The sequence below is a fragment of the Mycteria americana genome, chromosome 3, assembly GCF_035582795.1.
Source record: "Mycteria americana isolate JAX WOST 10 ecotype Jacksonville Zoo and Gardens chromosome 3, USCA_MyAme_1.0, whole genome shotgun sequence".
In the NCBI taxonomy this organism is placed as follows: Eukaryota; Metazoa; Chordata; class Aves; order Ciconiiformes; family Ciconiidae; genus Mycteria; species Mycteria americana.
In genome coordinates, this window is record NC_134367.1 from 110,259,372 (window position 1) to 110,286,908 (window position 27,537).

General features: G+C 44.6%; 2 protein-coding genes across 2 annotated transcripts in view; both read left to right on the forward strand.

The window, feature by feature from the left end:
• Window positions 1-27,537, forward strand: part of XDH (xanthine dehydrogenase) — a 253,277-nt gene that overhangs the window by 119,205 nt on the left and 106,535 nt on the right. The gene's annotated exons all lie outside the window — the stretch shown is intronic.
• On the forward strand, window positions 8,209-25,884 carry CAPN14 (calpain 14). The gene is made up of 18 exons (XM_075497191.1): window positions 8,209-8,323; window positions 9,465-9,639; window positions 10,346-10,411; window positions 11,765-11,850; window positions 13,115-13,189; window positions 13,846-14,009; window positions 14,702-14,865; window positions 17,605-17,810; window positions 18,362-18,398; window positions 19,258-19,320; window positions 20,967-21,024; window positions 22,789-22,853; window positions 23,262-23,330; window positions 23,465-23,543; window positions 24,419-24,529; window positions 24,731-24,847; window positions 25,528-25,583; window positions 25,858-25,884. The coding sequence occupies exons 1-18, from the start codon at window positions 8,286-8,288 to the stop codon at window positions 25,882-25,884; spliced, it is 1,656 nt and encodes a 551-aa protein (XP_075353306.1). The 5' UTR covers window positions 8,209-8,285.

Sequence of the window (27,537 nt, forward strand, 5' to 3'; positions counted from 1 at the left end):
CTGTACTTTTCTCTGGAAGTGTTGAAGGGAAAGGCAAAGAGGCAAAAAGGGAAAGTCAAAAAGGCAAAAATCAGCAAACAGGAGAAGAATGGGTGTGATGTAAAGCAACTAGATGAGCCGCGTCAGCTGCCCTGCATGTCACAGCTCCAAAGCTTCTGCCTGCCAAATGGTTGGGAATGCAGGCTGGTGCTTTAGCTAACCCAGATTTTGTGCACCCTTGTTCTCTCAGTTTTGCTGTTTGGGGGTGGGGGGTGTGTTAGCTGATACTTGATCACAAAGTATTCTGCAGAGATCAAAAGTTTCATCTGACTTAACGGGAGTTGTGGGCAGTCAGAATCTCTAATGATTAGGATGATTATGAATAGGATGTTGTAACCTTAAGTGCTAAAGGACAGATCTTGAGTAAATGGGATTTCCACTGATTTCGATGTAGCTTGGACAATTTACACAGCAAAGAATATGTATTTTAAATTCTCAACCAGAGTCTTTAAAAGTGAATCTTTGCTCAGAGAGGTATTGTTTTAAGTTCTGAAAGCCATCCAGGCATTTTTGCTACAGACTTTTTGTTAACATCAGTGGGAGGCTCTGGGGCATGTTCACTGCTCGGCCTTGAAAATCTCAGCACTAGAAGGTGTTCATCAACTTTTGGGCAAATAATCTAAGCACAGAAAATTCAAGGCAAGGTCTTCCACCTGTCTGTACATTCATTCATGTTGTGAGAAAAGACAGTTCAGTGCTTCTTTTCAGGATATTTCTATGTGCTAAAAAGCCCACAGGAAAAGTGGGAGTCAGCTTTGAGTTTTTATTTCTGATATACACCACTATGTTTAATCAAAGACTTGAGGTTGTACCTGCAAGTGCTGTTTTCATACTGTGTGTTTAGAGACTAATAAAGATTAACAAAGCCTAATACAGTCACATTTCCATTTTGACTAATGGCTGCTAATTTCTGTAGCTAACGTTCTGCTGTATTACAAGAATGGTTGTAAAAGATGGCCCTGCATCATTTGTTCTGCTCACCCTAATATTTATTATTTTGCATGCAAACATTTGCTCTGTTCCGCACAATCAGGAGCAGCTCCTCAGCCCAGATACAGATTGTCTTCATTAAATCAGAGGAGCTGGGCTGAGCTCTGTCAGCTCCAGGTTTAGCCCTCGAATTGCCCACTGCCCCAGTGTTGCCTGAGATAAATCCTCTCGTAGAGAAAGAGGCTCTTGGAGAATTCTTTCATGGTCCAAGCACTTTTAGTAACAGTGAAGGATTTTCTGTGGATTCTTCAGATTCTCATTTTAGGACTTAGGGATGAGGCCACTTCATGGCATCTAAGATGTTGAGAAAGATCAGGGGAGATCATAGAATGCTAATGTAGTGGAAGGACTTACATCAGATGGCAAACATACTAACTGGGGGAATATGCAAAGAATAGAGAATCAAATCCATCCAACCTACTGGTTCATGGCTTCCATCTAAAGCTTTTAACCTCTGTCTGCTACACTTGGCTGCTTTCCCTTAGAAATTATAATTGCTGGAAGAGACGTGCACACACTCCGCTCCACCCATGCCAGAGGACACGGTGGGACACTCCGATTCAGTCTGGTTCAGTAACATTGCTGAGTGCAGTACAAGTGATTTCCAGGTATACCTTGGCTAGTCGTATACAACTGTATCTGGTGCCTGCTCGTACACATGACTGCAGCCAGACAGCAAGCAGAAGGTTAAAACACGAGGTGGAACACCTTGTAGCTGTCTAAGCAGTGACTGTTCATGACACATAAAATGCTTCATTGCACCTTTTGTTCAAAGATTTCCAGGTAATTTGGAAAAGAGTTTAAAACAATACACCTACAGGCAGGTGCACCTGGGAGGTTTTCAAAACATATAAAGTAGCTGCATCATTGACTGTCAACACACACTGTTACAGTCAGGGCTGCTGGCTCAGTTTCCTGAAAATAAGGCGATTCAGGTGATTTAAACCTCCATTTTTGAACGCATTGTTTTTTTCATACTATCTCTGGGTTTCAAGGCCTATCTATAAAGTTTAGTTCTTTCTTTTTCAAATAAATGCCAGACTGAGGTGAGAACTGGTGAAGGGATTTTATCAGGCATCGTGGATGCTCTGCACACCCGAAAATCAAGTCTCGAGTATTTGCTCTTCAGTGTAGCTCAAAGTATGTAAATTGCTCACCACTTCTTTTCCTGGGGAGCAGCAAAATGGGAAATTCTTCTTCATACATGTTTTGTCTGTCTGTATAAAGTGCAGCCAGTCTCCAGGCTGTTTTCTTCCTCTTGTTTTTCTCTTAAATCTCTCTCTCTCTCTGTTGCTCATGTTGTTGTAGCTGTGAAGGTCGATGGCTGTAAAAAGGCAAGGTTTGGAGGGAGAGACAGTATTTTTCATCTGGAGAAAAAGTAGGCAAGTTGTTAGGCACTTAAATGCTTTTTCAGGTCTGAAATGTGTACTGTACAACAGAAAATTGAATTTTTTTTTCCAGGGTTAAATTTTGAAGATTTTATCTTGGTTGCCCTTGAGGATCAAGCCTTGTGGATCAGTTGTAGAGTGGTTTTATAACAAATGAGGGCTCTGTGTGGGAGGACGGTGCAATCTGCAGTTGTGTGGTTTCTCACAGGGAACGATGGTGACCTTCAGCTTCAATGGGAGTAACAACCAACTGGTTCCTGAGACCAGTTTCCTAGGGTGCCTGGGGCAGTGATTTTGAGTCTCAGAGAGCCTCCTCTGCAGGGAAGCCTTCCAAATACTGTATCATTATGGCATGTGAAGCATTTATTGAACTTTGTATCCTGATTAATTTTTTCAGTCCACACTGTAGTGAGACGGCTATGATTATGATCACCTTGTTACCACTGTTGGGTGTGATTTGCCTGCCGAGATTTTTATCATGATTTCTCCCAGGAGCCCACCACTTGCAGGAAAAGGTGATGGCTGCTAATGTTTAGCATAGCTGCTAATATTAAAAAAGGGCTATGAAATCACTCTTTGCTGGTTTTTTTTTTGGGGGGGGGGGAGAAACATCTGTCTTGAATGTTACAAGAAAAAAAAATCTCAGCATGTGATTTCATGTGTGAATCTGTGGTAATCAGCAAGATGGAATGTGATCTCTTGGGGGAGATTGTATCGTTCTTGAAAATGAGGCAAAAAGGGCAAAATAACTATTGGGGGGTTGTGAGTAATGGCAATGTAACATCTAATGTATTCCCTTTTTCTGTTAGCCTTTGGTTTATCTTGCTATTTTTATTTTTTTGGGATGGGAAATAACCACATGCCAGAATGTGATTGAATAAAGACTGTCATTCATGTTGCAGCATGTTATGAAAATATCCTGGAGAGCCTAAAATAGTCCAGAGAGAGACTGAGAATAGCTGTATGTATGGCTTCAAAGCCCCAATAAAAGTCAATGAGGTCACTCATTTTTATTTCACTCAGATCTACAGCAAATGTAAAGCCTTGAAAATGCAGTGAGAGGTGCTAGATTAGAATAGGATGGGTCCCCCACTTCTCCTGGGAGTGCCACCCCCACACACTCCCCTGCTAGCTAAAGGGAAAAGTTTAAAAGCCATGTTTAAATTGACTTTTTACACTTATTTTAATGATCAGGAATTCTTTTGGAGAAGTCGCACCTCATCCCAAGAAACAAAGAGTTTCCAGCACGACTGTGCAGGGTGAGATCCCTGCAGAATCCTCAGTGGAAAAAACATCATCCTGGCGTTACTGTGGACATTGCCATGCCTTTTCTGCGGTGCTTGAAAAAAAAGAAGTCACCTGTGCCTTTAGGCAGGAGTATCTTTCAAAAACACAGCCCACCCATCCAGCAGAACTACCAGGCCTTGCTGGAGACATGCTTGAAGAACAAATGCCTATTCACAGATGACAACTTCCCTGCTCACATCAGCTCCATTGGAACGGGACCACTGCTAAAGAAACTACCCCGAAATTTACAGTGGAAGAGGCCACATGTAAGTGACTTTCAGTGAATAATCTCATGTAAGAGGATGATTACAGCTGATAGCCAGCAAATAGTGTTAGCATTGAGCAGACTACTCTTAGACTTTAATTTAGGTGTGCCTTAATGCCTCCAGAGATCACACTTATTGTATCAGCTGTCATTTTGGAAGCTGGCGTACATGGAGTTTCGTAATTGCCTTTGAAGCATTTGTTGCCCAAAATCATACCCAGCCTCCTTCAGTTTATATCCAGTAATGCTCGGAGCAGGCAGGGAGAGCAGGCGAAGGGAGCTGGGGGAGCTGGTGTCCTTGGAGCTCGCAGCTCTGATGATCCCACCATGATTCTGTGATTACAGTTCTCATGGTGATGATCCCTCCCCCCCTGAATTCAAGATCTTGAGCTTTTAGAAGATTTCCGAGTATCTAGACAGTTCTTAGCCTTTGACCCCTCTCCCATGGACCACATACTGTTGTGATGCTGGAGGCTGCTACTTTCACCAGCAGCAACAGGTACCTTATTCTCTTGCTGGGCTGTTTTTTTCCTGCTTAACTATTTAGTTTATTCTTTGTTGTACTTAGAGCAGTCTTTTCACAGCTCTCAAGGTTGACCTTCTGCCACAATCAGTAACTGACCATCAATCAGTGAGTTGTTTTTCGTCTGGGACCTCTGTTTTCTACTTGTGCCCATATTTCCAAGGCCTTTGCTGGTATCCCACGCTTAAACTGAACATCACAACAAGAGACACCTGGTACCAAGTGCTGGTCACAGAGCAAGTTCTCATAACAACTGGATAACAAGTATAGGAGGCCAGGACAGGGGACTGGCACAGTTAGATAAAGGCCTGTTAGCTCTGGCCTGTTACTAGCAATGGCAGTTCTGTCCTTACTGAGCCACTGAGCAACATATTGACAATCAGATCTTCCTGAAAGCAATGTATAGGATTATCTGAGAATTTCAGTAGCACTGACTCCTTATGTTGCTGTGTCTGTAAGGGAATTCTGCCAGGTAATACTAGATAACATCTCCTAGCTAAGTTATTTTCTAGCTGTCATATTTTGTCAGATCTAACCAATTTCTTAGAAGGGCTGAGCTTCTGTGAAACTGATGAAAATCACTGGGAAAGTAAAGGCACCTTTGCAAATTGTGCAGGAGAGCTTGGGAATAGCAGCCCTGGTTCTCAGAGTTTTGTACGCAATTCGGTCTCGCAGATGGTTTGTGTTAAGTCAGGACCTGCAGACGGAGGAAGAGTGCAGTCCTCGGGGGCCTGAGCTGGGTTGTGCCAGGCACTATGGCTGAGGCAGCTATATCAGCATAGAGGTATTTGGCAGGGAAAGGTCAACATGAGTCCTGGCCTCTACAAAGCTCTTCACATGTTCCTCCACCCCAGAGGTATTGGAATGGACTTGAAACCTCCTCTGTCTCTCAGTCCACTGTTCTGCTGCTCTAAAACTGCCTCGTGAAGAAGGCTGCCATTTGGTCTGAATGCCAAACTTAGCCCAGCAAAGGCTCTCTGAGGATGGATGTGGTGCATCCTTCAGTCCCTGTGCTGCAGAGGAAATTCTGAGATTCTGCCATTCAGCCCGCAGGCTTGTAGCTTGCTGCATCTATGACTGATGGCCTGCATACTGAACACCCAAATTCACCAAGGATAGGAGTTGGTATCTAATTACTGTAACTGCCTTCTGAGGGTTTGCTGTTTCTCTGCTACTGCCTGAAGGGGAAGCCAGCAGTGTGAAAATTAGCTTGAGCAATTTGTGGGTCATTAGTGTGAAACGTAAGTTTGACACTTAGGTTATTAATTTGACCCCAGAGGCACTTGTGAGAGGAAAAAAATAACAACGTAATTTCTCTCTGAACAATTATTCATAGACCAGCTCTTGTCACAGCAACAGGAACTTCTGTAGCAGCCATCAGTTAGTCTGTAGCTTGATGGTCAGTCAAATCATGGAGATGTCAGCCAGGTTAGCTGAAAGTTTGAACAGTTATGCTCTGCCATTGTAGCCTCTTTTGGCTGAAACTTGCCAGTAATTACGGAGGAGCAGGGCTGGCAGGTCTGAAGGGTTGTCTTCTCAGGAGGGTATTTGTGGAGACCCATGGTGATGCATCTGAGCACCAATGGCTTATGTCGGAGACATAATTCAATGTAGACCAAGCACAAATGTGTGCCCAGGCTTGTGTCAGGTTAGCCAGAGCACATGATAACACTCGAGTTATACCTGAACCGGAACAATGTCTGCTGGGACAAAGGGACCCTATGTATTTTGAAAGCTTTGAACAGGCAGAGGGAGTGTTTTGTGTCACATATCCATGAGGTTTTTACATCCTAGACTCACTGGATTTCCCTTCTTATGAGGTTGCAGCTCTGCACGCAGAAAGTCCTTGACTTCAAGCTAAACCAGCCCAGGTTACTGACTTGACTCTCTCCCTCTCTTCTTTTTGGTTGTGTGCTTCCCAGGCTTTGCACAGAAGTCCAGTATTTTATGCTGCAGACAGAAAGCAACTTCATCTCTGCCAAGGATTGGTGGGTAAGGAAGCTCCTTTGTATAAATATCTAAGTATTCTTATACAAGATAACATTTTGTGTGGAATTTTGATTGTATAAAACTTGGCATAGAAATAGAAGGTGTGCAAATCCTTATCTCTTCACTTGGCATGGTGTGGATGAAGCAATCATTAAGATGGGATAGGATCAGTAAAAAACCTGGCAAGCTTCAAGGTGGGATTTGAGGGGTGAGAGGTGTCTCCACAAGCTGAAATCACCATTCTCTGTGTTGCTTTTGTGCATGCTAGTACTGCAATAGGAAGTGATCCTGTCCTCTTACTGGTCTGTAAGGTTGCTTGACAACTGAACAGAGACCACAGAAGCAGGAAAGTCTGAGACTTTCACTATCTGTGTATCTAAGGCTTAGTGTGAGTGCGTTCTCTTCCCAGCTGTGCAGTTAGAAAAATCATTTTTATGCCCACGTTACCTAAAGTACAAGGATATATTGTCATCTGCAAAACAGGTAGGGGCAGGACTAAATTAATTTTTAAGTGCTTTAAGCCCTTAAGCACGAAGTCTGATAAGTAGTGCGTTGCATGTGAGATCCATTGGAAATGATTTTTCTCTTCTGAAAAGTTAATGTTTTCAAAGAAAAAGGGAAAGTTTTTTTTTTAAGTGTGCCTTTATAGAGAACAGAAAAAAACCCACACAATGTCAGTAAAAAACATAATGTTTCCATTGAGAGCTATTTCTTGCTAAATTTCTTATTTAACTGAACAGTATCCAAATGAAAAGATCATGAGAGAACAATTATAAACCAATCCTAGTTCGGTTAAATAAAGCACACGTCTGGATCATTTCATTTTCTGTGTATGATTTGTTATAATTGTAAAGACATCAGCACAACAGCTCTTCTGCTAGGATCTTGGTGGTGTTCCTGAACTTGGCTGACAGCTCTCACTTTTCAGCCAACTGCATGTGTCCGTTTGTCTTGGCACAGAGAACTGCTGGTTCCTGGCGGCCCTGGAAGCCCTGACGTTCCACCAGGACATCTTGGCTGCAGTTGTGCCACAAAACCAGAGCTTTGAGAGAAAATATGCCGGCATTTTCCACTTCCGGGTACATCTGCTCCCCCAGACTGCAGGGAGGTCTTCAGAAATCCTCTGTCACATTTTGTGTCACACCCTTAAATAATTTGTACATGGTTCCCCTTGGCCAGGGGCAAGTGGCCAGAGGGTATCCCGGCCTAGAGGGTAGCCCATCCCCCCTCCCACAAAGCAGTGCAGGCAGTGGATCAACTACAAGCCAGCCTGAGGATATACCTCTGCTTGGCCCTTCTCTCCAGCTGTGCCCTACCCATATTTTAATCCAGACAAAACTCTTCCTACATAGTAGCAACAGTCAGCAGGGCTTGAGCACATCTGCTCCAAACTTCTACCCCTTTGTCCAGCTCTTGCTGCAACTCTGCTACCCTGCAATTAGGAACTCCTTCCCCAGAAGCCCAGCTGTGCCTAATTTCTCTGCTTAATCCTTTTACACCTGATAGAGGCTTTGTTTTCTCCTCTGGCAGGGTGGGTTTGAGGAGTTGGCTCTGTGGGTGAGTCAGCACATCCCACTGACCCAAAGCAGCCCTCCTCCTAAGGTAGCTTGTCCTGTGCCCACAGCTAAGCTATCTTGCCTTTCCTGTTGTTTCAAGGGGAGGTCCCTTTCCAGGGAAACATCAGCTCATTCCTTTCCTCTGACAGTTCTGGCACTTTGGTGAATGGGTTGACGTGGTGGTTGATGATCGCCTGCCGGTGAATGAGGCGGGGGAGCTGGTCTTTGTTTCCTCAGTCTGTAAGAACATGTTCTGGGGAGCCCTTCTGGAGAAAGCATATGCTAAGTAAGTGACTCATTCCAAGTTACACAAATAGTCTCTCTAAAATATGTTGGTTGGTGCCTATGCCATTTGTTCATGTTTATAAATGCATCTCCTCGGCCTTGCCACATTTGGAGTGTAGTAAATGGTTCTCATCTTTCTATTATTACACAGCAAAAGCTGCCACTGCAGTAGCTGTTATCAATCCAGGTCCTTGAGTTTAAATCCAAGGGTTTAGGAGTAGGCGTGAAAACAGACCTATCCTGTGGGGTTGTCCTCTGAGTGTTATTGCTGTTTGGAGTGTATTGGCTAGGATGATGCCTTCCTGGTAAATACTGCAGAGGAGTGGAAGGCCACAGATAGGGATTTTCAAAGGTGAATGATTTCTGATGCCTGCTTTGATGTATTATCAGTTTGAGAAACCTCCAAGGATTTTCATTTTGGGGGTCTGCTGAAGCATTGTACTTTGGTTTCGGTAGAAATTCCTGCTCTGGTGTCCCCCAAAGCTGAGGCATTCAACAAGTCACGTGGCACAGTGAAAATACTGGCTTCTCTCCAGGGTGTTTTTGTCTAGAGTGGCTTATCAGGACTAAGAAGAAAGCAATGAGGCATAACTGATGGAGTTTGTTAATATTGGGCTGAAATAATCTCTGCAGAGCAGGGAAAAATCCTAGTTAACATTGAGAGAAAGATCACAACAAAGGAGAGAAAGTTCAGTTATTTTCATTTGGTGTTAGCATTAGAACAAAAAGACCAGAGAAAATTTCATTGCAGTGGTAAAGAAAATCAGATTGGAGACGGAGGTCTCAAGACAGTGTGCCTCTCAAGGCACTTTATCTTAGCTACAGCACAATGTCTGGTGATAAATTCAGGCAACATTGGCTGAGGCAGAGTTATCAAAGAAGTAGTGATGGGCATGTTCTCACTACTGTGCAGTGGGGGATGACAGTGAGTGAAGAATCCCTTTCAGACTATGGCCAACCTTGGAGACAATCTGCTAGATTCCCCTCCTCCTAAATGCCAAAGATTCCCCTAAAATTAAACATGAGTTACAGCCTTCCTTTTGCTTTTGCAAACCTTTATTGTATGTTTTCATTGGCACACTGTTCTCAACCTATCATCTGTGACTATAACACCAAGAATATATTGATGTCTTTTTTGCTAGACTCTACGGCTCCTATGAAGATCTGCAGATTGGACAAGTTTCAGAAGCCTTGGTGGATTTTACAGGTGGTGTTAATATAAGGATCAAGCTTGCAGCAGCTCCTTCTGATCTGTGGGATATCCTGACAAGAGCAACCTACAGCAGATCTCTCATGGGCTGTCAGACACATTTAGGGGTGAGACTTGGAGTGACATCAAATGGCTTCACGGCTAATAGCCTTTCCAGACCTGTTTCTCTCTGCTCAGCTAGTCATTGTGACTCAAAAAGTATCAAAGCTGCCACATGTGACTTTCTGTAGAAATCCCATTCTTAATGTTAAAATTTGCACATGGATTGATTCCTTGCTGCTCTCAGCTCCCTGTTGTTATGTTTAGGAACTGGTTTATCTATCAAAGAACCTCTATTAAATAAGGAAGTACTGCATTTTCCCATTTTTGTTACACAAATTTTCCATTTTTACAGATGGTGCAGTGAGGCACCGAGACTCATGGAATAAGCTTGTAGCTAAGATAGAGAGGTGTGTAGTTCAGAACATGGATTCAAATCTAGGCTTCCAAACACTTCAGCTGTTGGGAAACCCTACTATTCTGAAAATCAAAACCTAACCTCCTGGACTTCTTAAAAGTGAGATGATCTCTGGCCAAAGATCCACAATTTAGGAAGGGACCTTTCCAATGAACCTTCCAATTCCAAGCATACTGCGAAATATGGCTGCTAGGAGCTTAGACTTAATTTTTTTTTTCCGTTCAAATAATTCTCCATTTGGTTTGAGAGTCATTGCTTATGCAGGTACAGGTCTCTGGTATTGGTATGAGTCTGCTGTGTAAGTAGGGACAGAATAAAAGGTTTATTTTCCTTCTGTTTCTCTTCCTTGTATACAGGCAACAAAGGTCCTGAACAATGGGCTTGTTGCTGGCCATGCCTACACAGTAACCGGTATTAGAAAGGTAGGACTAGCCCTAATGTCCTGGGTCCAGGTTTGTTTGGATGTCAGCAATTTTCATTGCAGTCATAGGTTCAACCCTTAATCAGGGCAACTATGGTGTCTCCTCCCCCAATGCTCTTCTCTTAGTCTAAGGCTAAAAGAGACTGCATGCTTTGTAAAGATTCGCTTTCCAGTGTGTCCGTTTTAGTATCATGACCTGGATGTAAAGGACAATGGTTATAGATCAGCATATCTCTAAGGGTGGGAATGATTTGTAGGGCTCTGCTGAGAGCATCACCTACAAATACATCTTAGCTGTTAAAGGCAAAAGGACTGGCCTTTGGGGATGCTGGGAGGATGTGCTGAAACCTACTTGGGGTAAAAAGCCTTCCTCTGAAGTCAGAGGAGAGGCCATAGAGAAGTAAAGATAATGGAATGCCATTTAAAGGGCCAAAACATGAAAAACTGCAGATGGAAATGTGAGTCAAAGTTAAAGTAAGGGAACCAAACTGGGCTCCTTTGCAGAGAGTGCAGGTGGATCCCACTGATCTGCAGAAGTATCATTGGGAGTCCCCTAAAGATATTTGTCTAGAGGTAAGGGACAGTAAAATAATAGGCCCTAAAGAGTGGGAGAAAGCTCGAGATTTCTCCTCTTGGACTGATGGATGACTCTCTTGTCCAGCCTCAAAAGGAGGTTGACAAGGATGGCAAAGGACTTTGTGGGGCTTTGGACATGTGGTATAAATGTGGGTGAAAAGGACGTTCAGTACCTCTAGCAAGAGATACTAGGAAAGCTGGAAGAGATACTATGAGCTGAATGATGCATGCCTGTGTCTCCCACACACAGCAGGAGGGTTTTAGGTATGGACTTTATCAGCAACATGTCTGTCAGTCTGGCTCCTCTGATGGGATGAAGAGCCAGGCAGGAGTAAGGGACTGACCAATGTGAAGTCAGCTGTTCTCCTGTATGCTGCCAACAAAGCCCCTAGTCGGCCTGGCTCCCTCTTCTCCCAACATGGCATCCCAGTTCAGAGGCACTAATCTATGTGGTCACCCCATGGGCTGCATTGAGCTGTGCCATTGCACTTGGGTAGGACTTAGCTTTCACAGTAGTACAGTCCTGCCCCCACATAAGCACAAAATGAGCAGATGTTAGGAATCTGTGAGGTCTCTGGTTTCAGTTACAGAAGGCGAGATAAAGCATCTTAATCTCTTTGTGCCAGCTTTCAGAGTTGCATGTTCATAGATTTTTATCATCATACTTACTGGCATCTATGAGAACAAAAAAACTGTTAATATCTGACATAGTACAGTGATATAAACCAGATGAGAACTGCTGAGACCTTGGTAAGCACGGTGTTACTGTTTTCTGCAGGTGACCTGTGAATATGGACCAGAAAACCTAGTGAGACTGAGAAATCCATGGGGAAAAATTGAATGGAAAGGAGACTGGAGTGACAGGTGAGTTTAAAAAAGGGAAGGTCTGATGCTGAGTGGGAGGAAAGGTTTCTTGGAGGAAAGATGCTGCCATCTTCAGGCATGAATTAGTGCTGAGAGCAGCATTAAGATAAGTAACAGTTGCTTGCACAGACCCTCTGGTGTCAAAGCAATGACTCAATAGATTTGTATTTCTCCAGCAGATAGTGCTCACGTAGTTGGGCTCACTTCACACATGCAGCTTCAACAAGCTCAGTTCTGCTTTTCCATTCACTGAATGCCAGAGGAAACATAATATGAACATCAGACTATGTTGCTGTGATCTGGATGGCATGCAAAGTGACAGATAGCCGTGCAGGAGGCTCTAAACAAACAGTGTGTTTCAGGGCACACAGCCCTTTATCACAGGAGGGACCGTGTGAAGTCCTCCATGGGCTGCAAAGTGTTGGAGTTGGGTGGCTGCGAAGGAATCCTTTGTCCTGGCTGTTTGGGGAGATACATTTGGGTATGAGATCAGAGGAAGCAACTAGTGAGGCAGATGAGCCCTATATTTGCTCTGCCTGAATTCTTTGATTGGGATCCATGAAAGACAGTGGTTTGCATTCTAGACCACAGACAACTGTACACTTATGTCCTGTTCCTCTCTGAAGTGGAGCATATTCCTTCCAAGCTTCACTTCATTCCCTGCACAGACCCTGTTTGCTGAGGCTCGGAGGTAGGGAGGAGGGAAGAGCACAGGGAGGTGTTGGGAATGTGAGTGACTTTCACCTTGTCTGCAGAGCAGTAACTTCTCTGATGCGTGTCTGTCACATAATGACAACATACCAGCTGTTCCTGTTGAAGAGCATAATGAGCAACATACTGTAGGCCTGCCTTTTAAATGACTCCCAGCTGCCTCTTGTGCTGTCCTAGTCATTCATTCATTATGCCAAACACTCTGCCTATTATGTCTCCTTTGACAGAAAATTAACCAACAAAACAGGTCTAGATTTTTATATTTTAAGTACTTGGAAGCTGTGTGTGCAAGTGAATGGACTGCCTGATGGAAATAGAGCATTTCTGGCTTCTGCTGAAGAAAACTGGAGCCATTTAGTTACATCTCATGGGACCCAGAGTGCTTGTGGAGAGTCTCCCGTGGCTGAAGGCATAGGGGGCCTGTGTTTAGTGGGGGATAAATGTGGAGATATGTGGGGACAGGGATTTGACCTCTTTTTATAGAGGAAAGCTATGTACTCTGCCTTGAATTTGAGGACACATTTGGTTAGTCACCTCATCTTTTTGCCCTCAGCTCTTACAAATGGGAGCTGCTGAGCCCAAAGGAGAAGATTTTGCTGAGGAAAAAGAAGGAGGATGGAGAATTCTGGTAATGGCACAGTCTCACCTCTCCCCTCTCTGCCAGCAGCTCTGGCACTGCGTCTGGAGGCGAAGCAGCACACTGCCACTTAGGTTGAGGCATATGTGATCTGCTTTATAACAGCCCATGCTTGCTTTCTTGCTCTCCTCCTCTGCTTGTCGATGCGAGAAGCAGTAGCTGTGCTGACACAGAAGAGATGCACTGTTCTTCAGTGGCAGGAGTGAGGGAGAAGCAGGACACTGCCAGGTCTCCCAGGGCTGCTGGAGACACGGGCAGCTTTCAGGAGCTTTTGTCCTGCCTTTTATTTTTAAGATAGCTTTGGGAAGCTCTTGCTTGCCTTGTTTGTTCGTGGTTTCTCCACAGCTTCTGCCACGAGGTGGCAATGTTGTCGCCCGTGTCATTTCACTGCGGTCCCTTTGGTGGCAATATTTTAATCTCTGTGCTGCTATCCTCTGCTGAAATTTTAGTCATGCATTTGCTACTGCTAGATGCTGCTGTTGGAGCAGACGCTCTCTTCTTTACTGCCTAATAAAATATGAGCATTACCATATGTAACACAGAATGGTGTGGCTTCGAAGTTCCCTGCTCCCTTTCCTTTCCTTTTTATAAGCCATATGGACTAAACTAAACTGCTGACAAGATGTCTCTTGGCATTCTTTTCCCAGGATGTCTCTGCGAGATTTTAAGATTCATTTTGTAGATCTGATGATCTGTAAATTAACTCCAGACCTGATGAGCCAGGAAGATGGGAGGAAGTGGATGTACTCCCTGAAGAGTGGGAGATGGGTTAAAGGAAGTACAGCAGGAGGAAGTCTGGGATCCTGTAATGGTGAGGGGTGCTCTTTTGGATGACTCTGGGGTGACATTGATCTGCTGACTCAGTTACCAGCACCCTATACCTGTTAACACAAAATTCACAACGGAAACATGCTTTTCGTGCTTAATCCTCCACACAAACATCAGAAATAAGCAGCTGAAGGACTTTGACTAGCTTCTGCTGTCACAGAAGCTGCATCACTTGCAAAGATAGGGCAGTGGGCTGGTTATGGCATGAAATGAGCTGCAGGATCCTAGGATCAATTGCCAACACTGAGCTTCTTTGGGGCATTAAACTTGTCTGTTAGAATTTGCATCCTTGGCACCTCCAGGGAGTGGTATTTTAGGTAAAGTGAATGGGAAATGCAGAGGCTCAGCCCTTCTGGAAGCAGAGCAGGTGGGGTCTAAAGTCAGCTAGTCCATACACTGGAGGTGATAGAGGAATAGTGATACATTTATAAACAAAAAGAGCTCTCAGTTGCAGGTGAGCGGAAATGTAGTTCCTTGTTCCTGGGCCTTCCTCCTGTCTTACATAGTGGTTGCACTGCTAAACTTGTAAAGTGCACCTAAGATCAAACCCCTGTGGGGTCTGGAGGTCCAGACAACCTGTGGCCTATTCAGTCTGATGCCAGGTATCATGTGGGAAGCTGGCAACCAATTTTGTGATGGAAAATGACATCAAAATGTTTTTCTTGTTTTGCTTAGGCAGCTTTTGGATGAACCCTCAGTACTGGCTGAACGTTTTACCAGTTGAAGACGGTAGGAGAAGCCTGGGTTCCTGCAATGTGGTTATATCCCTGATGCAGAAACACAGCAGCAAACACCGGAACCGAGCTCCTCACCTCTTCATTGGACTTTCACTCTACAAGGTGCGAAGAATTGCTTTGCCTTTCTTGCTTTCACCAAATAGGAAAACTTCCAGCCCATGTAAACTGTAGAGCTTTGCAGACCAAGAGTTTTGTTGTGCGCAGGGTGATCTGTGCTCTTTTCTCCTTGCCTGTGCCCAGTCTCCTCGCACATCAGGGCTAGGCTCCCTCAGGCTCTGTGCCCCACTTGCTGCCTCTCTGGCATGCTGTGTGTCAGCCTGCAGAGCAGTGAGAAATGCCTCTTGCTTCAGAGCACACTGGGCTTTATTTTGCCCTCTCTGAGAGTATGTGCAAGAGCTGGGAGAGAGTGCCAGGAGTCCCCTTATTATGAGGCAGGGAGAGCACTGCCCTCGGGTTATTTCTAACAATGGTAAAATTGTGCTTGAGAAGTGTTCCTAGTATGACGAGGCAGCTGCCCGTGTGTGAATACTGCTAGTTCCCTATGTATCCAGGGGTAAGTGGATATCACTAGAAGGAGTGAGAGTTTCCCCCCCTCAGTTCTCTGCTTATCTAAGTGCCTTGCAGAGCCACTCTCCTCCCTTGAACAAAGCCACAGCTCTTGTTGCTGCTGCGAGTTTGCACAGTTATGGAGAGATGGCTGTGGGGAAGGATTTTCAGGTGGAGGGGCTGAGGTTTCTGAAGGCAAAGAGCCTAGCTGAACATATGTAGCTGCTTCCCAGCAATGATATGGCTATGTTGTGTGAGACCCAGAGGTCCCTGTCTGACAAATGCTCTGTTTCTTTTCTTCCTGCAGGTGGACCTACAGGTGAGTCCCTTGTCACCACTGCTTGCTGTTTGCTGGGGGACCCGGGCTGGTGCAGCTGTTATGACAACATTGAAGGTGTTGTGTTTGTCTTTGTTCCTTGGCTGACAGCTAGTAACAGTGTATTTGAGTTCAGTGAGGCACCACAGTAAGTCACTGTTAATGCAGAGCTATCTACTGACTCTTCTGAAGAGCAGCCGTATCAGGAGAGCTCAGTGGCCTTAAAAAGGGGCATTAGATGTTCAGCTTCTGCACTGGGTCTTCAAAGGTATTAGAAATGGCATCGGTGTTTACCCGATCAGCACTTTGTCCCTCCTGCAATTGGGGGTTGGTGCCCCAGTTCTTGGCTGTGTCTGAGCTGGACTTGCTGCAGCTCTCGGGTGAGCCAGAGCCACCTTTCTGCTGCCTCCCAGTCTTGGGATGAGGTAGAAACAGAGCCTGTGTCCTATGCAAGTCAGGGGTATCCCAGGGAGCTCAGGTTCCTTCTTGGCTGGGGATGCTCTGGAGCTGATGCTACAGGTGTGTTTGGCTTCAGGCCAGCTGTATTTCTAGCATTTTCTTCAGCCAGGAGCCTTTGGAACCTGAGGAAGAGCCCTGGAAGTTAAACCCTGATGTATGTCCTAATTTTGGTCCTGACCTTACAGGGCTATTTAAAACAGGGAAAGGTTTAGCTCCTTTAATCTTGAAAGGGCATATCTTCCACTCTGTTATGACTTGGAACACCTCTTGAATGAGAGTCCCTTTGAATTTGGACTGGCAAAGAACTAGTTTGGATGTATGGTCAGAGCAGCACAATTGTGTTCCCAGTTACTATATTTCCAGCATGGTAACCATGAGGTAAGATGCCACTCCTTCCTGACTTAAATATTTTGGGCACTATCAAGGTTACAAGTGAGTTAAACTTCCTGGCAGAGGGGGTCTGAGTGTGGCCCTAGCACACTGCTGTGCTGCACCCGAGGGGGAATGGTGGCAGCCAGGACTTTAATTTCAGGCTTGTAGCGGTTGCCAAGATCAATAAAGAGAGATGGCAAGCTGAGAGCATCTAAGATATTGGAACTACAGTCAACAAAGTATTGACTGGAATATAAAAACTTTAAATTTAACATAAGGGGCATGAGGAGGAGTAACCCTGAACCCTTCAGAAGAAAGATGGCTCTATTAGTAAGAAAAATACTGGCAAAGGAAGAGGAATAGCATCTCCACTATGAGGCTGCAGAGTAAAATGGCTAAATGTTTTGAGGAACAGCCAAGATCAGAAGGTGACAGTGGTCTTAGCTAGCAGGATTATTTATTTGGCTTGTGTACTGAGCACGCAGCGGCATTAAAAATTAGTTCAGTGTTGCCTGGATCAACACTTTATCCATCCTCCTATTGCAGAAAAGTGCCTGCAGAGTGAAAGATCTGTAAGAGCCAAGAGTGCCAGGCAGGTCAAGGACATGTGCATGGAGTCAGGGCTAGGGATTAGGTTGCTCCTGCAGTATGCTCAGATCACAGGTGCTCTGAAAAATCCTCTGCTGCCAGATCCCTAGTGCAAAGGACAAGCTGGGAACAAAGTGCATGGTACCTAGGGGTTAGGAGGGGTGTTCTGGCTAGTGAAGAGCAGTCTCTAGAGCAGTTCCTGCCTGCAGTCATTTCTGCCAGTATAGAAATGACTTTTGCAGTAGCTTAGGTTGACAGAAGCCACTTCTCCTCCCAGTCCTTGCTGTGTTCCTTGCAAGTACTATTATATTGTTGATAACGTTGCCGGAAGCTCTGTTCTTTGCCATTTTAGTATTGGGCAGGCACGGTGTGTGGGGAGAACCACCGTATCCTGGGAGGAGACTGAGTCCTTTGGGCCCTATTATCTGCTTGTGCTGTAAAAAAAATCTGAGGTGTGAAGGCAGGCTGTCTATGCCATGCCTGTGAAGTCTCCACATGCCTTTTGTCTGTTTGTTCAGCTGGTGCAGAACACATTTCTTTCCTGTTTCTTCCCTTAACAGTACCAGGGAAGCAACAGAAAGCTGCCCCCAGCTTTCTTCACCCGACATCAGCCTGTGAACAGGCACCAGGTCTTCCTCAATGAGCGGGAAGTGACTAATGACTTCCACCTGGAGCCTGGTGTCTATGTGATTGTCCCATCTACCCTGGAGCCTCAGCAGGAGTCTGAATTCATCCTGCGGGTCTTCTCCAGGAAACATGTTCTTCGGTGAGATGCTGCTGCCCCTCTGCCAGCACCTAATTCTCTGGGATGGTGGGATGGTCTTGTCTTTCTAGTCTAATGGAGGCAGCATAAAGACCTTACCATGCAAAAGGCAGCACAATCTCTTTTGGAGAGGCTGGCTGTGGGTCTCTCTCAGCATAGGATGCTTAGTGGATGAAGCACTGCTTTTGGCCTTATCCTTTCAAGAAGTGTTGACCTAGGCCCACGCAAGGGATTCTTGCAGCATGCTCATGTTTGAGACTGGAGAAGGACAACAGTTTTTAATGCACCATTGGTTTGCTAGGAGACCCTGCTGGCAGTGCTAGGGTGGTTGCTTGTGCAGAAATGGTGCTTTGGAGACTTCAAATGCCAGCAGCCCCTGGGGAGCTGTATGGATATGAGGGCTTCCCTTACTGCAGCTGTAACACTGGGGAAAAAAACATATGCTGCAACAGTGGGTTGGGTCCCCTTCTGGGTATGAGGGATGCCACCTGTGATGAGACAAACACACAACTCTGGGATATCTCCTTAATGTGTCTGCTTTTTTGCATCTCCAGGGAAATGGGTGGGAACGCCAGTTTCACCCTCTCTAAGGTGAGTGAGTATGAGGGGAGCGGGAGGTCTGTGGTTCGGTCTTCCACTCCAGGTGTTGGGTTTTTCCTGTTGCTCTGCCCTATGGAGAGGCTGAGTGAGAATGTGAGTGCTTGTGTTGCAGCACTTTTGAAAGGGCAGCTTGGGTTTACAGGCAGAGTCCCTTAGACCATGCGTACAGATGCAGTCAAATGTGGGGGACGGGCAAATTTTTAGATGCCTTTGTTAGTTGCCTTGCAAACTTCTTTTAGTGACACCATCTTACACACTTTGCAGTCTTTCCTATTCATTGCTTTTTGGAGACTCCTGGTTCATTCTTGCACTTCTCTCTGCCCCTTTCATGCCTTGAAAGTTTTGAAGACATAATGGGACCTGAGCAGTACCATTTCCATGCAGCAGTCTGTAGGTTATTTTCAAAATAACTGAGCTCAATGGCAGTGCCTGCACGTCTGCAGCTTGTGCAAGGGAGTTTGTAGCATAATCTGTTCCCCTGGCATAAACAGGGCCATTCCTTCTTTCATCTCCTCTGTTCTGTATAAAGGAGGACAGAGACCCTTCTCTCTCTTCTTGGCATGGAGTGAGCCCCATCCTTCGTTGTTGCACAGCTTGGTGGGAGGGAAATGTTTCTCCCCACTGAGTGTTATCTGAGTATTTCTTTCCAAGAAATAGCATTTCTATGAGGTTGGGAGCTATCTTAGCAGTAGGCTGTGTTAGTGATGTAGCATTGATTGCAGTGATGGGGAGAAGGTGGAAGGGCACGGGATGAGAGTGCAGTTCTGGGAAAGCAGCTTTAGTAACTCTGTCTTGGATGGTGATATTTTTCTTCCTCAAGTTAATGCTTATTTTTTTTAATATCTTAAAGGAAATTGTTGATAGGTATGAAGGCAAGATTTGGGAGGATTTCTTCACAAGGCATTTTGAACAGGTAAGTGTGTGCATGAGCTGCCAGGGTAGACTCCTCCAGAGCTATTATGTAGCTCTGTGAAAGTAAAAGCATGTGGATGTTCAAGGGAGGTCTGGATGTGGAAGCCTGGGGCACAGAGAGGGGCCACAGGAGGTTGGGCTGTGTGTACAGCGCCAATTCCATTGCAGCAGATTTAACCGCAAAGCTTAGGAATATGTTAGCATTGAGACAGGCATACTTCTCTACACAACAGGGTGTGAATGCCTGGAACTTAATGCCACAGGACACTGTGGATGTGACAGTATCAACAGGCTCAATGGTATTAGCAAACTGATGGGCAGTAGGTCCATAAACAGATCCTAAAGGACTAGGCAGGGATGTATCCTCTAGGATCCCTTTTCCAACAGGTGTGGGTGCCATGGAAACAGGAGAATGGACTGCAGAAGCTGACCAGGCTCATGTGCTCTCCCTAAACGTTAATTCTTATTGCCTGTATTGGGGACAAAGTGGTGGGCTGTGTGGATCCATCCTACCCTTTTGGGTGTTCTTACACTCATTGAGGAAAGTCACCTATTAGAGAACACCCCCTGAAATATTGACACTTGTCTCATACATCCTTTGTCCCAGTTTGATGGCCACTAACTTGCTTTGAGAGGTGAAGTAAGTTCCAGGTGTCCCATCACCTCCTTTTTTCACTAATTTTCCTAGTGAAATATGATCCTTATTGTGAAAGATTCTTTTAATGATCTCTCTGGCCTGATCTGGGATGGAGTTGACCTCCAGGGATCCCACTAACTACGGTGAGGGATGCAAGTGTTTCACCTTTCAGAAAAGGTGGCTGCATTTATTTAGCAGTATACCCTGTATTTGGCAAACACAGTTTCACAAAAACACATTTGCACTTTTGATAGCAATATTTTGATGGAAGCTGTTACTAAAAACAATCAATGCTTTTACTTTTTGCCACTTGTTTAAGATTTTGATTTTGAGAATGCTGTGGCTTTCAGATGCGCTAGAAATTGCCACGTATTGCTAGGTGCTGGTCCTTTGCTGTCAGGAGGTCCAAGTATGCACAGAGGCGAGCAGTACTGCCATTTCTCAATGCATTACCCTGGCATGCCTCAATGCTCTGAAAACAGGCTTTTATTTTTGAAGAGTGACATTTAAAAAAAATCCTCCAAACAAACAAATGTCACAGTTTCTAAAAAACCTGTAAACTGTAGTATAACAAGGAGGAGGAGAAGTCTCTGCTTTGAAAAGTTTGGGGAGGAAGTATTCCAAAGTTTCCATCTTTTTTTGTTTGTAAATGATAAAAGGGAAATATTTGAAGCAGGTCTCTTGACAGTGTGCTTGATGGGACAGATGGCACCAGGGCTGAAAGGTTAACGGTCTGGATCCTCACGCAGTGTAATCTGCACTACTGCATTGATCCGTGTGGAGCCCTGAGAACTTAGCCCAGAGCAGACTGCAGCTCTTGCAGGCTGAGAATCTTGTCATATTCAAAGGGAGTATTTTCTATTGATTTTCACAGTGGCTGGAGTGGGGCCAGAAAAGCATAGAATGAAGATGGGACATGATGGGAAAACAAAAGAGGGAGAAAAGTGATTTTTCTGTACGCTTTTGTAAAGTGTGCTTTAAAAAAAAAAAAATTCTCTTCCATATCACAGAATCCTGAAATAAATGCTGTTCAGCTCCGGAGGATCCTGAATAATATATCTTGGAGAAGTAAGTACTGAGAAATAATGTTTCTGTAAAATAAACCCTCTTAGAGAAAAGCTTCAGCTCCTGTATCTATTTCTTGAATTCTGGGAAGAGAAACTGCCTTGAATCTGACTGAGCTGTCTCTTCTGATGCCATGTTAGATTTCCAGAGAGAAAGGATTTTCTGGGGTGTGAATCAACATGGTAGAAATTTTTTATAAGCGAAGCTAATCTAGTTTGAATTTCAACAACTGAAAGAATGAGGGGGAAGAGCAAGTGTAGATATTGTGGGTGGATGCAGACTCTGAATTTGACCTCCAAACCAAGCTTGACCTCAGCCTTGATTCTGAAACTATATCTCATTTCACGCTGTGCCACTGCCACAGTCTTGGCAGCGCCACCGCTAGTAGGTGTAGAAAGTTAGCCTGGTCTGTAGGCAGTTATGCAGTGGAAGGGGGTCTTGTCTTTACCTTGATGTGCCTGGTTCATGCCTGCTATTCCTATTTATGCTTCCCTGCTATGCATGCATAGGGCTGTTCCTTGCTCTGTTTGTGTTTGGGAGACAGGATAGAGATGCAGGTAGCCTGTGTAACTTATGCTTGTGAGAACGAGGTGAGCCCTGAGGTTGTCCCTCTCATGAGGACTGTGACATCCACTCTGCCAGTGGCAGCCCAGAGCACTCCACAAGCTCATAATTTGGTCCCTACCTGGACAGCAGCGAGATACTGCAGTGGCTGTTTTCTCTGAACAACAACAATGAAGTTACAGATATAATGATGAATCCAGTTTTTCTTCCCAGTTTCTTCAGTGTTAACAACTGATGTGCAACACAGAAAATACACCGTCCAGCCGTTATAGGCAACAAAGAAGATGAACAAAAGACTTGTGTTGCCTTTTCCACTTAAGCTGAATTTGACATTGCTCCCTTTTCTACAGAGGTGGACAAGATTAGCTCTTCCGTCTTGGCAAAGTGACCCACCGGGCACTGTCTTATCTGTGAGAAGACTATGTTGAACAGAGAGTCTTTATTTTTCATAAGTGATCAATTTTAAGACATTAATTTAAAAACTTTACAGTACTTGATTCATATTTACTAAACAGGGCTATTACAAGATTAAAACATCTTCACTTTCTGTAGAGAAGGGATTGGTGAGTTATGGTTCTGTCCCTTGCTCAGTGGAAGTCTACAGACAATCTATAATGATGATTTGCAGTGAGATTAGAGTCTATTTCTGTTACTCATGTATGAACCAGGAATGCTAAGCTTTGACGCAGCATCATGTTTTCAGTGATGCCTGTACTTTTAATTATATTAACAGAGCTGGCAGTATATCTGTGAAAGAGAGAGATGCTTAGCACAAGGGTTTCAATTAATCTGCAGTGCTGCTCCCCAAAGCTCTTCAGGTCAAGTGACTTTGCTCAAGGTCATGCAGTAAATTCTGTTTGGGATTACAGCTTTGGATGTCCTTTTCCTTCCATTTTCTCTAATAGCTGGAGATAGTGCACCATATTTCATTCTGTATTACATGCCTGCAGGGAGCTCATATTGGATTTTCTGAGACTAGTAGAATCCATCCTGTTCCCTCATATTTTTATCATCATAAATGATACGTCTTTTCAAGTGGGTGTAAAGTTTCACAAAGGCTTTGGGGCCTGAGCCCTCTCAAGTGAGGGGGAATTTTGGGAGAGTCCATTTTTCTGAGAGATGTTCAATGATTCCTCATTGGAATCATTGAACATCTCTCTTTTTTTTTTTTTTTTTTTTCTTCCTTCTTTTTTGTCTCTCCAGATTTCCAGAGTTTTCACCTAAGTTTCAGTCTGGATGCCTGCCAGGGTATCTTGGCGCTCCTGGATGTATCCATGGCATGAGTGATACTTCTGACTCATATAATACTTCACTGGAGCATTATTTCTTAGGGCAGACTGGGTGTTATTGTGATTTCTTTACCACCAGGACATGGCCCTGCTTATTGAACTTCTCACCCTCCATAGTAACAGTTCAGTTGTGACAGAACGGAGTTGGTTTGGGAAAGGGTTGATTCCTGCTGCCTCTGAAATCAGCAGTCAGGTTTCCATTGACTTTAGCGGGAGGAGGATCAAGCCTATAGACAGGCTTGTGGGCTAAGAAATCATTATCCTCATATTATAATTGTGTGAATGTTAGAGTGGCTATGAGGTTTTGGTTTGTTTGGGGTTTTTTTTATGTAATGGGTGCTCTTTGACATTTAATTGAGATGTTCTGACCTTAATTCTCCCACGAAGCTGAACGCCTCTGGCACACTGAGTATCCAGGAATTCAGAGTCCTGTGGAAGAGGCTGCTTTTCTATTTGGTATAACAATAATTTTTATGTCCCCTTGCAATATCTTCCTGCTCACAATCCCTTTGGTGTCATCTGTTGGTTATTGGTGGGTTTGTTTTGTTTAAAAATATATTTTATTCCCTCTCCCTGTGTCCCCCACCCAGGAAGTTTTCCAGAAAAGAGACACTAGCAGATCAGGAAAGCTTGACCTTGTGGAACTACATGCAGCTGTACGGGAGACAGGTGAGCCCATAGCACATCTTGGCAAGTCTCATCCTCTTCCTCATAAAGGCTGGAAAAAGCCCAGGGCTGGGAAACATCTTGAGAATTGTAGGTAGCGCCCAGGAGGAGTGGAAAACATCATAGGCTGCATGGTCTTAGCTATCTCTGCTTTCCTCTTTAAGGAAAAGCAGTTGGGTAAACATATCTGAAAGTTATTTTGCTGTGGGATGGGCTATTTAATCTTTGCCCCAGTGTGGTCTCATACTGATAGTTCTCTGAAACAGAAGTGTCTGTCTATTTTAGACCCAGTTTTTAAATCCCTTCCTGTTCATTGGTAATTTAATTTTAAAAGACTGTGTGGGGTTCTGCGGATACGTGTGGGAGGCCAGATCTAGCTCATATTAAATTGCTACCTCTGCTGACGGCGACAGCTCAGGGACTGAACCTGGAAGTGCGGGACTTGCACAGAGGCAATACTGGTGCCAGACTTCACTAATATAATGTCTGAAGCTTGATCCAGAAATGGAAGACCATACACATGGGTCCAAATACTCTGTTGCTGTTACTGAGCTTTGCGTGGGGGCTGGTGCTCAGTCTTGTAGCCTCTCTTGCAGGTTTACAGCTTAAATATCACTCCTCTTTTTGGTGCGTGGTTCACCCAGTTCATCTGAGTCAGTGAAAGCACAGTGAGAAACCCAGGTGGACCTCTGCTAAAGCAAACTAAAATCCCAGGCCATGAATAGAAAATACTTTTATTCCTTGCAAATGCTGCTTGACATTGGGACTGATGCTTTCTGTTTGAGCTTCCTCTGGATTTTCTTTTTCATCTGCTTTTCTACCCTCTTGTGGAGTATTGCTCTTAAACACAGCTGCTGTTATTACCCTCATTCACCCAGGAGTAAAAGATGCCCATGTGTACTTTTTCCAACTCTGGCAGGACTGTGAGTATAGGGGATCAGATCTGAACCCTTTCAACTTTGGAGCAGATATCTCCACATGGTGGTCTGGTTTGGGCTGGCTGATACTTGATAATCTTAGGGGAGGTTTGCAAAATCAAGCTGTTGAAGAAGAGCTGAAGACCACTTGGTTGTGCATGCTCACAGCTGTGTGTATGCCCATAGCTGTGAACACTCAGCTGCCTACAGCTGGGATTTGCCATCTCATTCTATTTCCCCCCCTCTTTTTTTTTTTCCCCCCCTTTTATGAAGGCATTTCGCTCAGCAATGAAGTCTGTAATTTGATGGCAATCAGATATGGTGACCCTGACTTGAAGATCAGCTTTGAGAGCTTTGTGTGCTTCATGCTTCGAGTGGAGATCATGGGAGGTGAGGCAAGGCTGGCACTACGTGGGTTGGCCAGGCAAGCTGGGCTGCCCAGCTAAGCCCTAGCCCTTCTGATGCTGCTTCAGCTGGCGGTGGCAAGGTCAAAATTAGAAGGATTGTGTTTCTAAGTAGACCAAGAGTAATCAATTTAAAGCAAGGGACAGATATAGAGGAAATCAAGCTCTTTCTCTTTACTTTCCACCACTTACTTTCTACAGACATGCAGGTTGTACATATCATGGTGATTTAGCTCCCTGCAGGTTTGCACCAGCCTTCTGTAGGAGGAGGTAGGCAAGTTGCAGATGGAGACTGCTCATTTTCCAGGAAGAAGAGAGCCTTGGAATATATGTTTGGTGGGGACTGCAGTTGTGATGACAAGACAGCTGATACTCAGTATGTGAGTTCATGCTGTAGCTCAAGTGTCTCAAAACTGTAGTGGTTGAGGTTGGGACCACCTGCATTTTGAGGTTTCGCAGCTGGATGGACAGACAGTAACATGCCTGACTTTATTCAGCTGCTCCCTGTGTCCCAGCCCTCAGGGATCTTCCAGCAAGAGAAAGAGAAGCTGATGAGCATTTGTGAATAGCCTACAAACTGCCTTTGAGGTTTTTCCTGAGACAGTGTCTGGCTGGTGTTGATCTCTTGGCTATCAAGTTAATGCTCCTCATTTATTTCTTTTGCAGAGGCCTTTCGCAACTTAACACAAGATGGCAAAGGGATATATCTCCGGGAATCTGAGGTAAAGTCTGTTCCCTGACTGACAAAGGCAGGCTCCTTCATTGCAAGCGGCACTGCATGTTTTCTTCTGTAGCATTAAAAAAGGTATCTTTACCTGATCACTTACAGAGTAGGTTAGAAACAACAAGGAGCTTCAGGCTTCTAAATCTCATGCTTTATTGTAGCTTCTGCTCCTTCTGGAGACAGAAAACCTCCAGTGCCCCATAGTTCAGTTCAGTTGTGACTGAACTCTCAGGGATGCATGAGTTCAACCTACTTTCCCCATTACTTTACAGTGGATGATGATGACACTGTATTCCTGAAGCAATGCTGTAGAAGAGGGAACAACCAGGCCTGTATGAGGATGAGGAAGGCTGCCTCGTATCAACTTTCTGTGCACGCAGACTCTCTCGGCTCAGCCCTGCAATTTACCTCTTACGAAAAGTCTTCCCCTCAAGCAGACTTGACCTAATGACCACAGACTTGGTGAATTGAAGTTTTGCTAATTAACGTATGTATTTTGAGTCCTATTTCACTTCAGACAACCCTTCTGAGAAGAGACTGCTGGATGCCAACCACTATGTGTGCACCATGTGACACCATGGAGCATAGTGACTGAGTCGTTGGGATCACCTACTTAATGCTGATGTTACACTGGTATTGTTATAGGATGGCATACATTGTGGTAGTGCCCAGAGGCTGTGCTTGGTGATGGGGCTTTTGAGCCTGGGAGAGAAATGGCCCTTGCCCCGAGAGGCTTGTCACCTGATAGAGGAAATCCCAGTTCTGCAGCTGCTAGGCCCATAGTAGAGGGCAGGAGTCTGTGTGCTGGTGGGGAAGAAGAGTTGGGGAGGATCTGAATGAACACTCTTCCCTAGCCATGACTTGGAAAGGTGATTTCCAAGCATTCAAAACATCTCTTTTGCTTTTGTAAGTTAGCATAACCCTGTTGAAGTAAACCTAAGTTGATTTGACCAAGCAATGAGCCAGGCCTCCAGCTCCTTGTTGTGGATGGAGGATGTGATATTTGCAGATTTATTTCAGAAAGGTGGTGGGTTTTCTCTGCAGATTGAAAAGTACAGTACAGTGAGAAGTAAACTGATCCCATATTGTCTTTAAGTCACCGGAGACTGGCAGGGAATAGATGTTCTCTGCAGCATGATACAGGAGAAGTCTGCTAAAACGCTTGGATATTTGTCAGTTACTTTTTATAAAGCAGGATGAGAGAGAGAGTGTGTGTGTGTACTTTTAGATGATGCAGGCACATGTAGGTTGTAGATAATTAAATAGTGGAAACTGGGTGTGTAGCTGTGAACAGCATTAGAGAACATGTTGTAAGTGGACTATTCACATCAAACTCTATGCTAAAGTTACTTGATGCATCTATCTGTAGGATCCTTTTTCACTTTCTTACCATTTATTTGGGCTGGAAATTTCCATGCTAAGTGCCTGTTACAGGTTGCTGCTTTGATTTTTTTTTTTTTTTGCATTCCTGTGGCCAGCACAATTGTGTGTCTTTCGCAGTGCATAGCCTAGTCTAGGCACTGAACGAAACAGAGCTCCAACGGGAATGAACATATAATGAAAGACCATACTCTAATGCCTTTGTAGGAAGGAGTTACATTAAGCTTGCATAGGCAGCCTTCCCTCTGGCTTTTTGTGACTTTTTAGGTGCTTAATCTCATAAATGTCCTTTTAGAGTGCATATGAGATTCAGGAAGGAGGTGAACTGTGGATAAGAATGGAAACACGAGCAAAAGTCTGAGCTCAGGTATGTGCTTACCACTGCATTGAAGCCTGTGCAATAGCATAAGCGTATTTAGAGAGAAACCCCATCGTGTATAAGTGTTCCCAGTCAGGAGGCATTGAACAGTAAAACAACAGTGTGCTCTTTATTCCCCAGAACAGTCTGTTTCTAAACAGTATCATTTTCATACTGTTTTTATGACAAAACTGTTAGAACCAGATAAATAGAT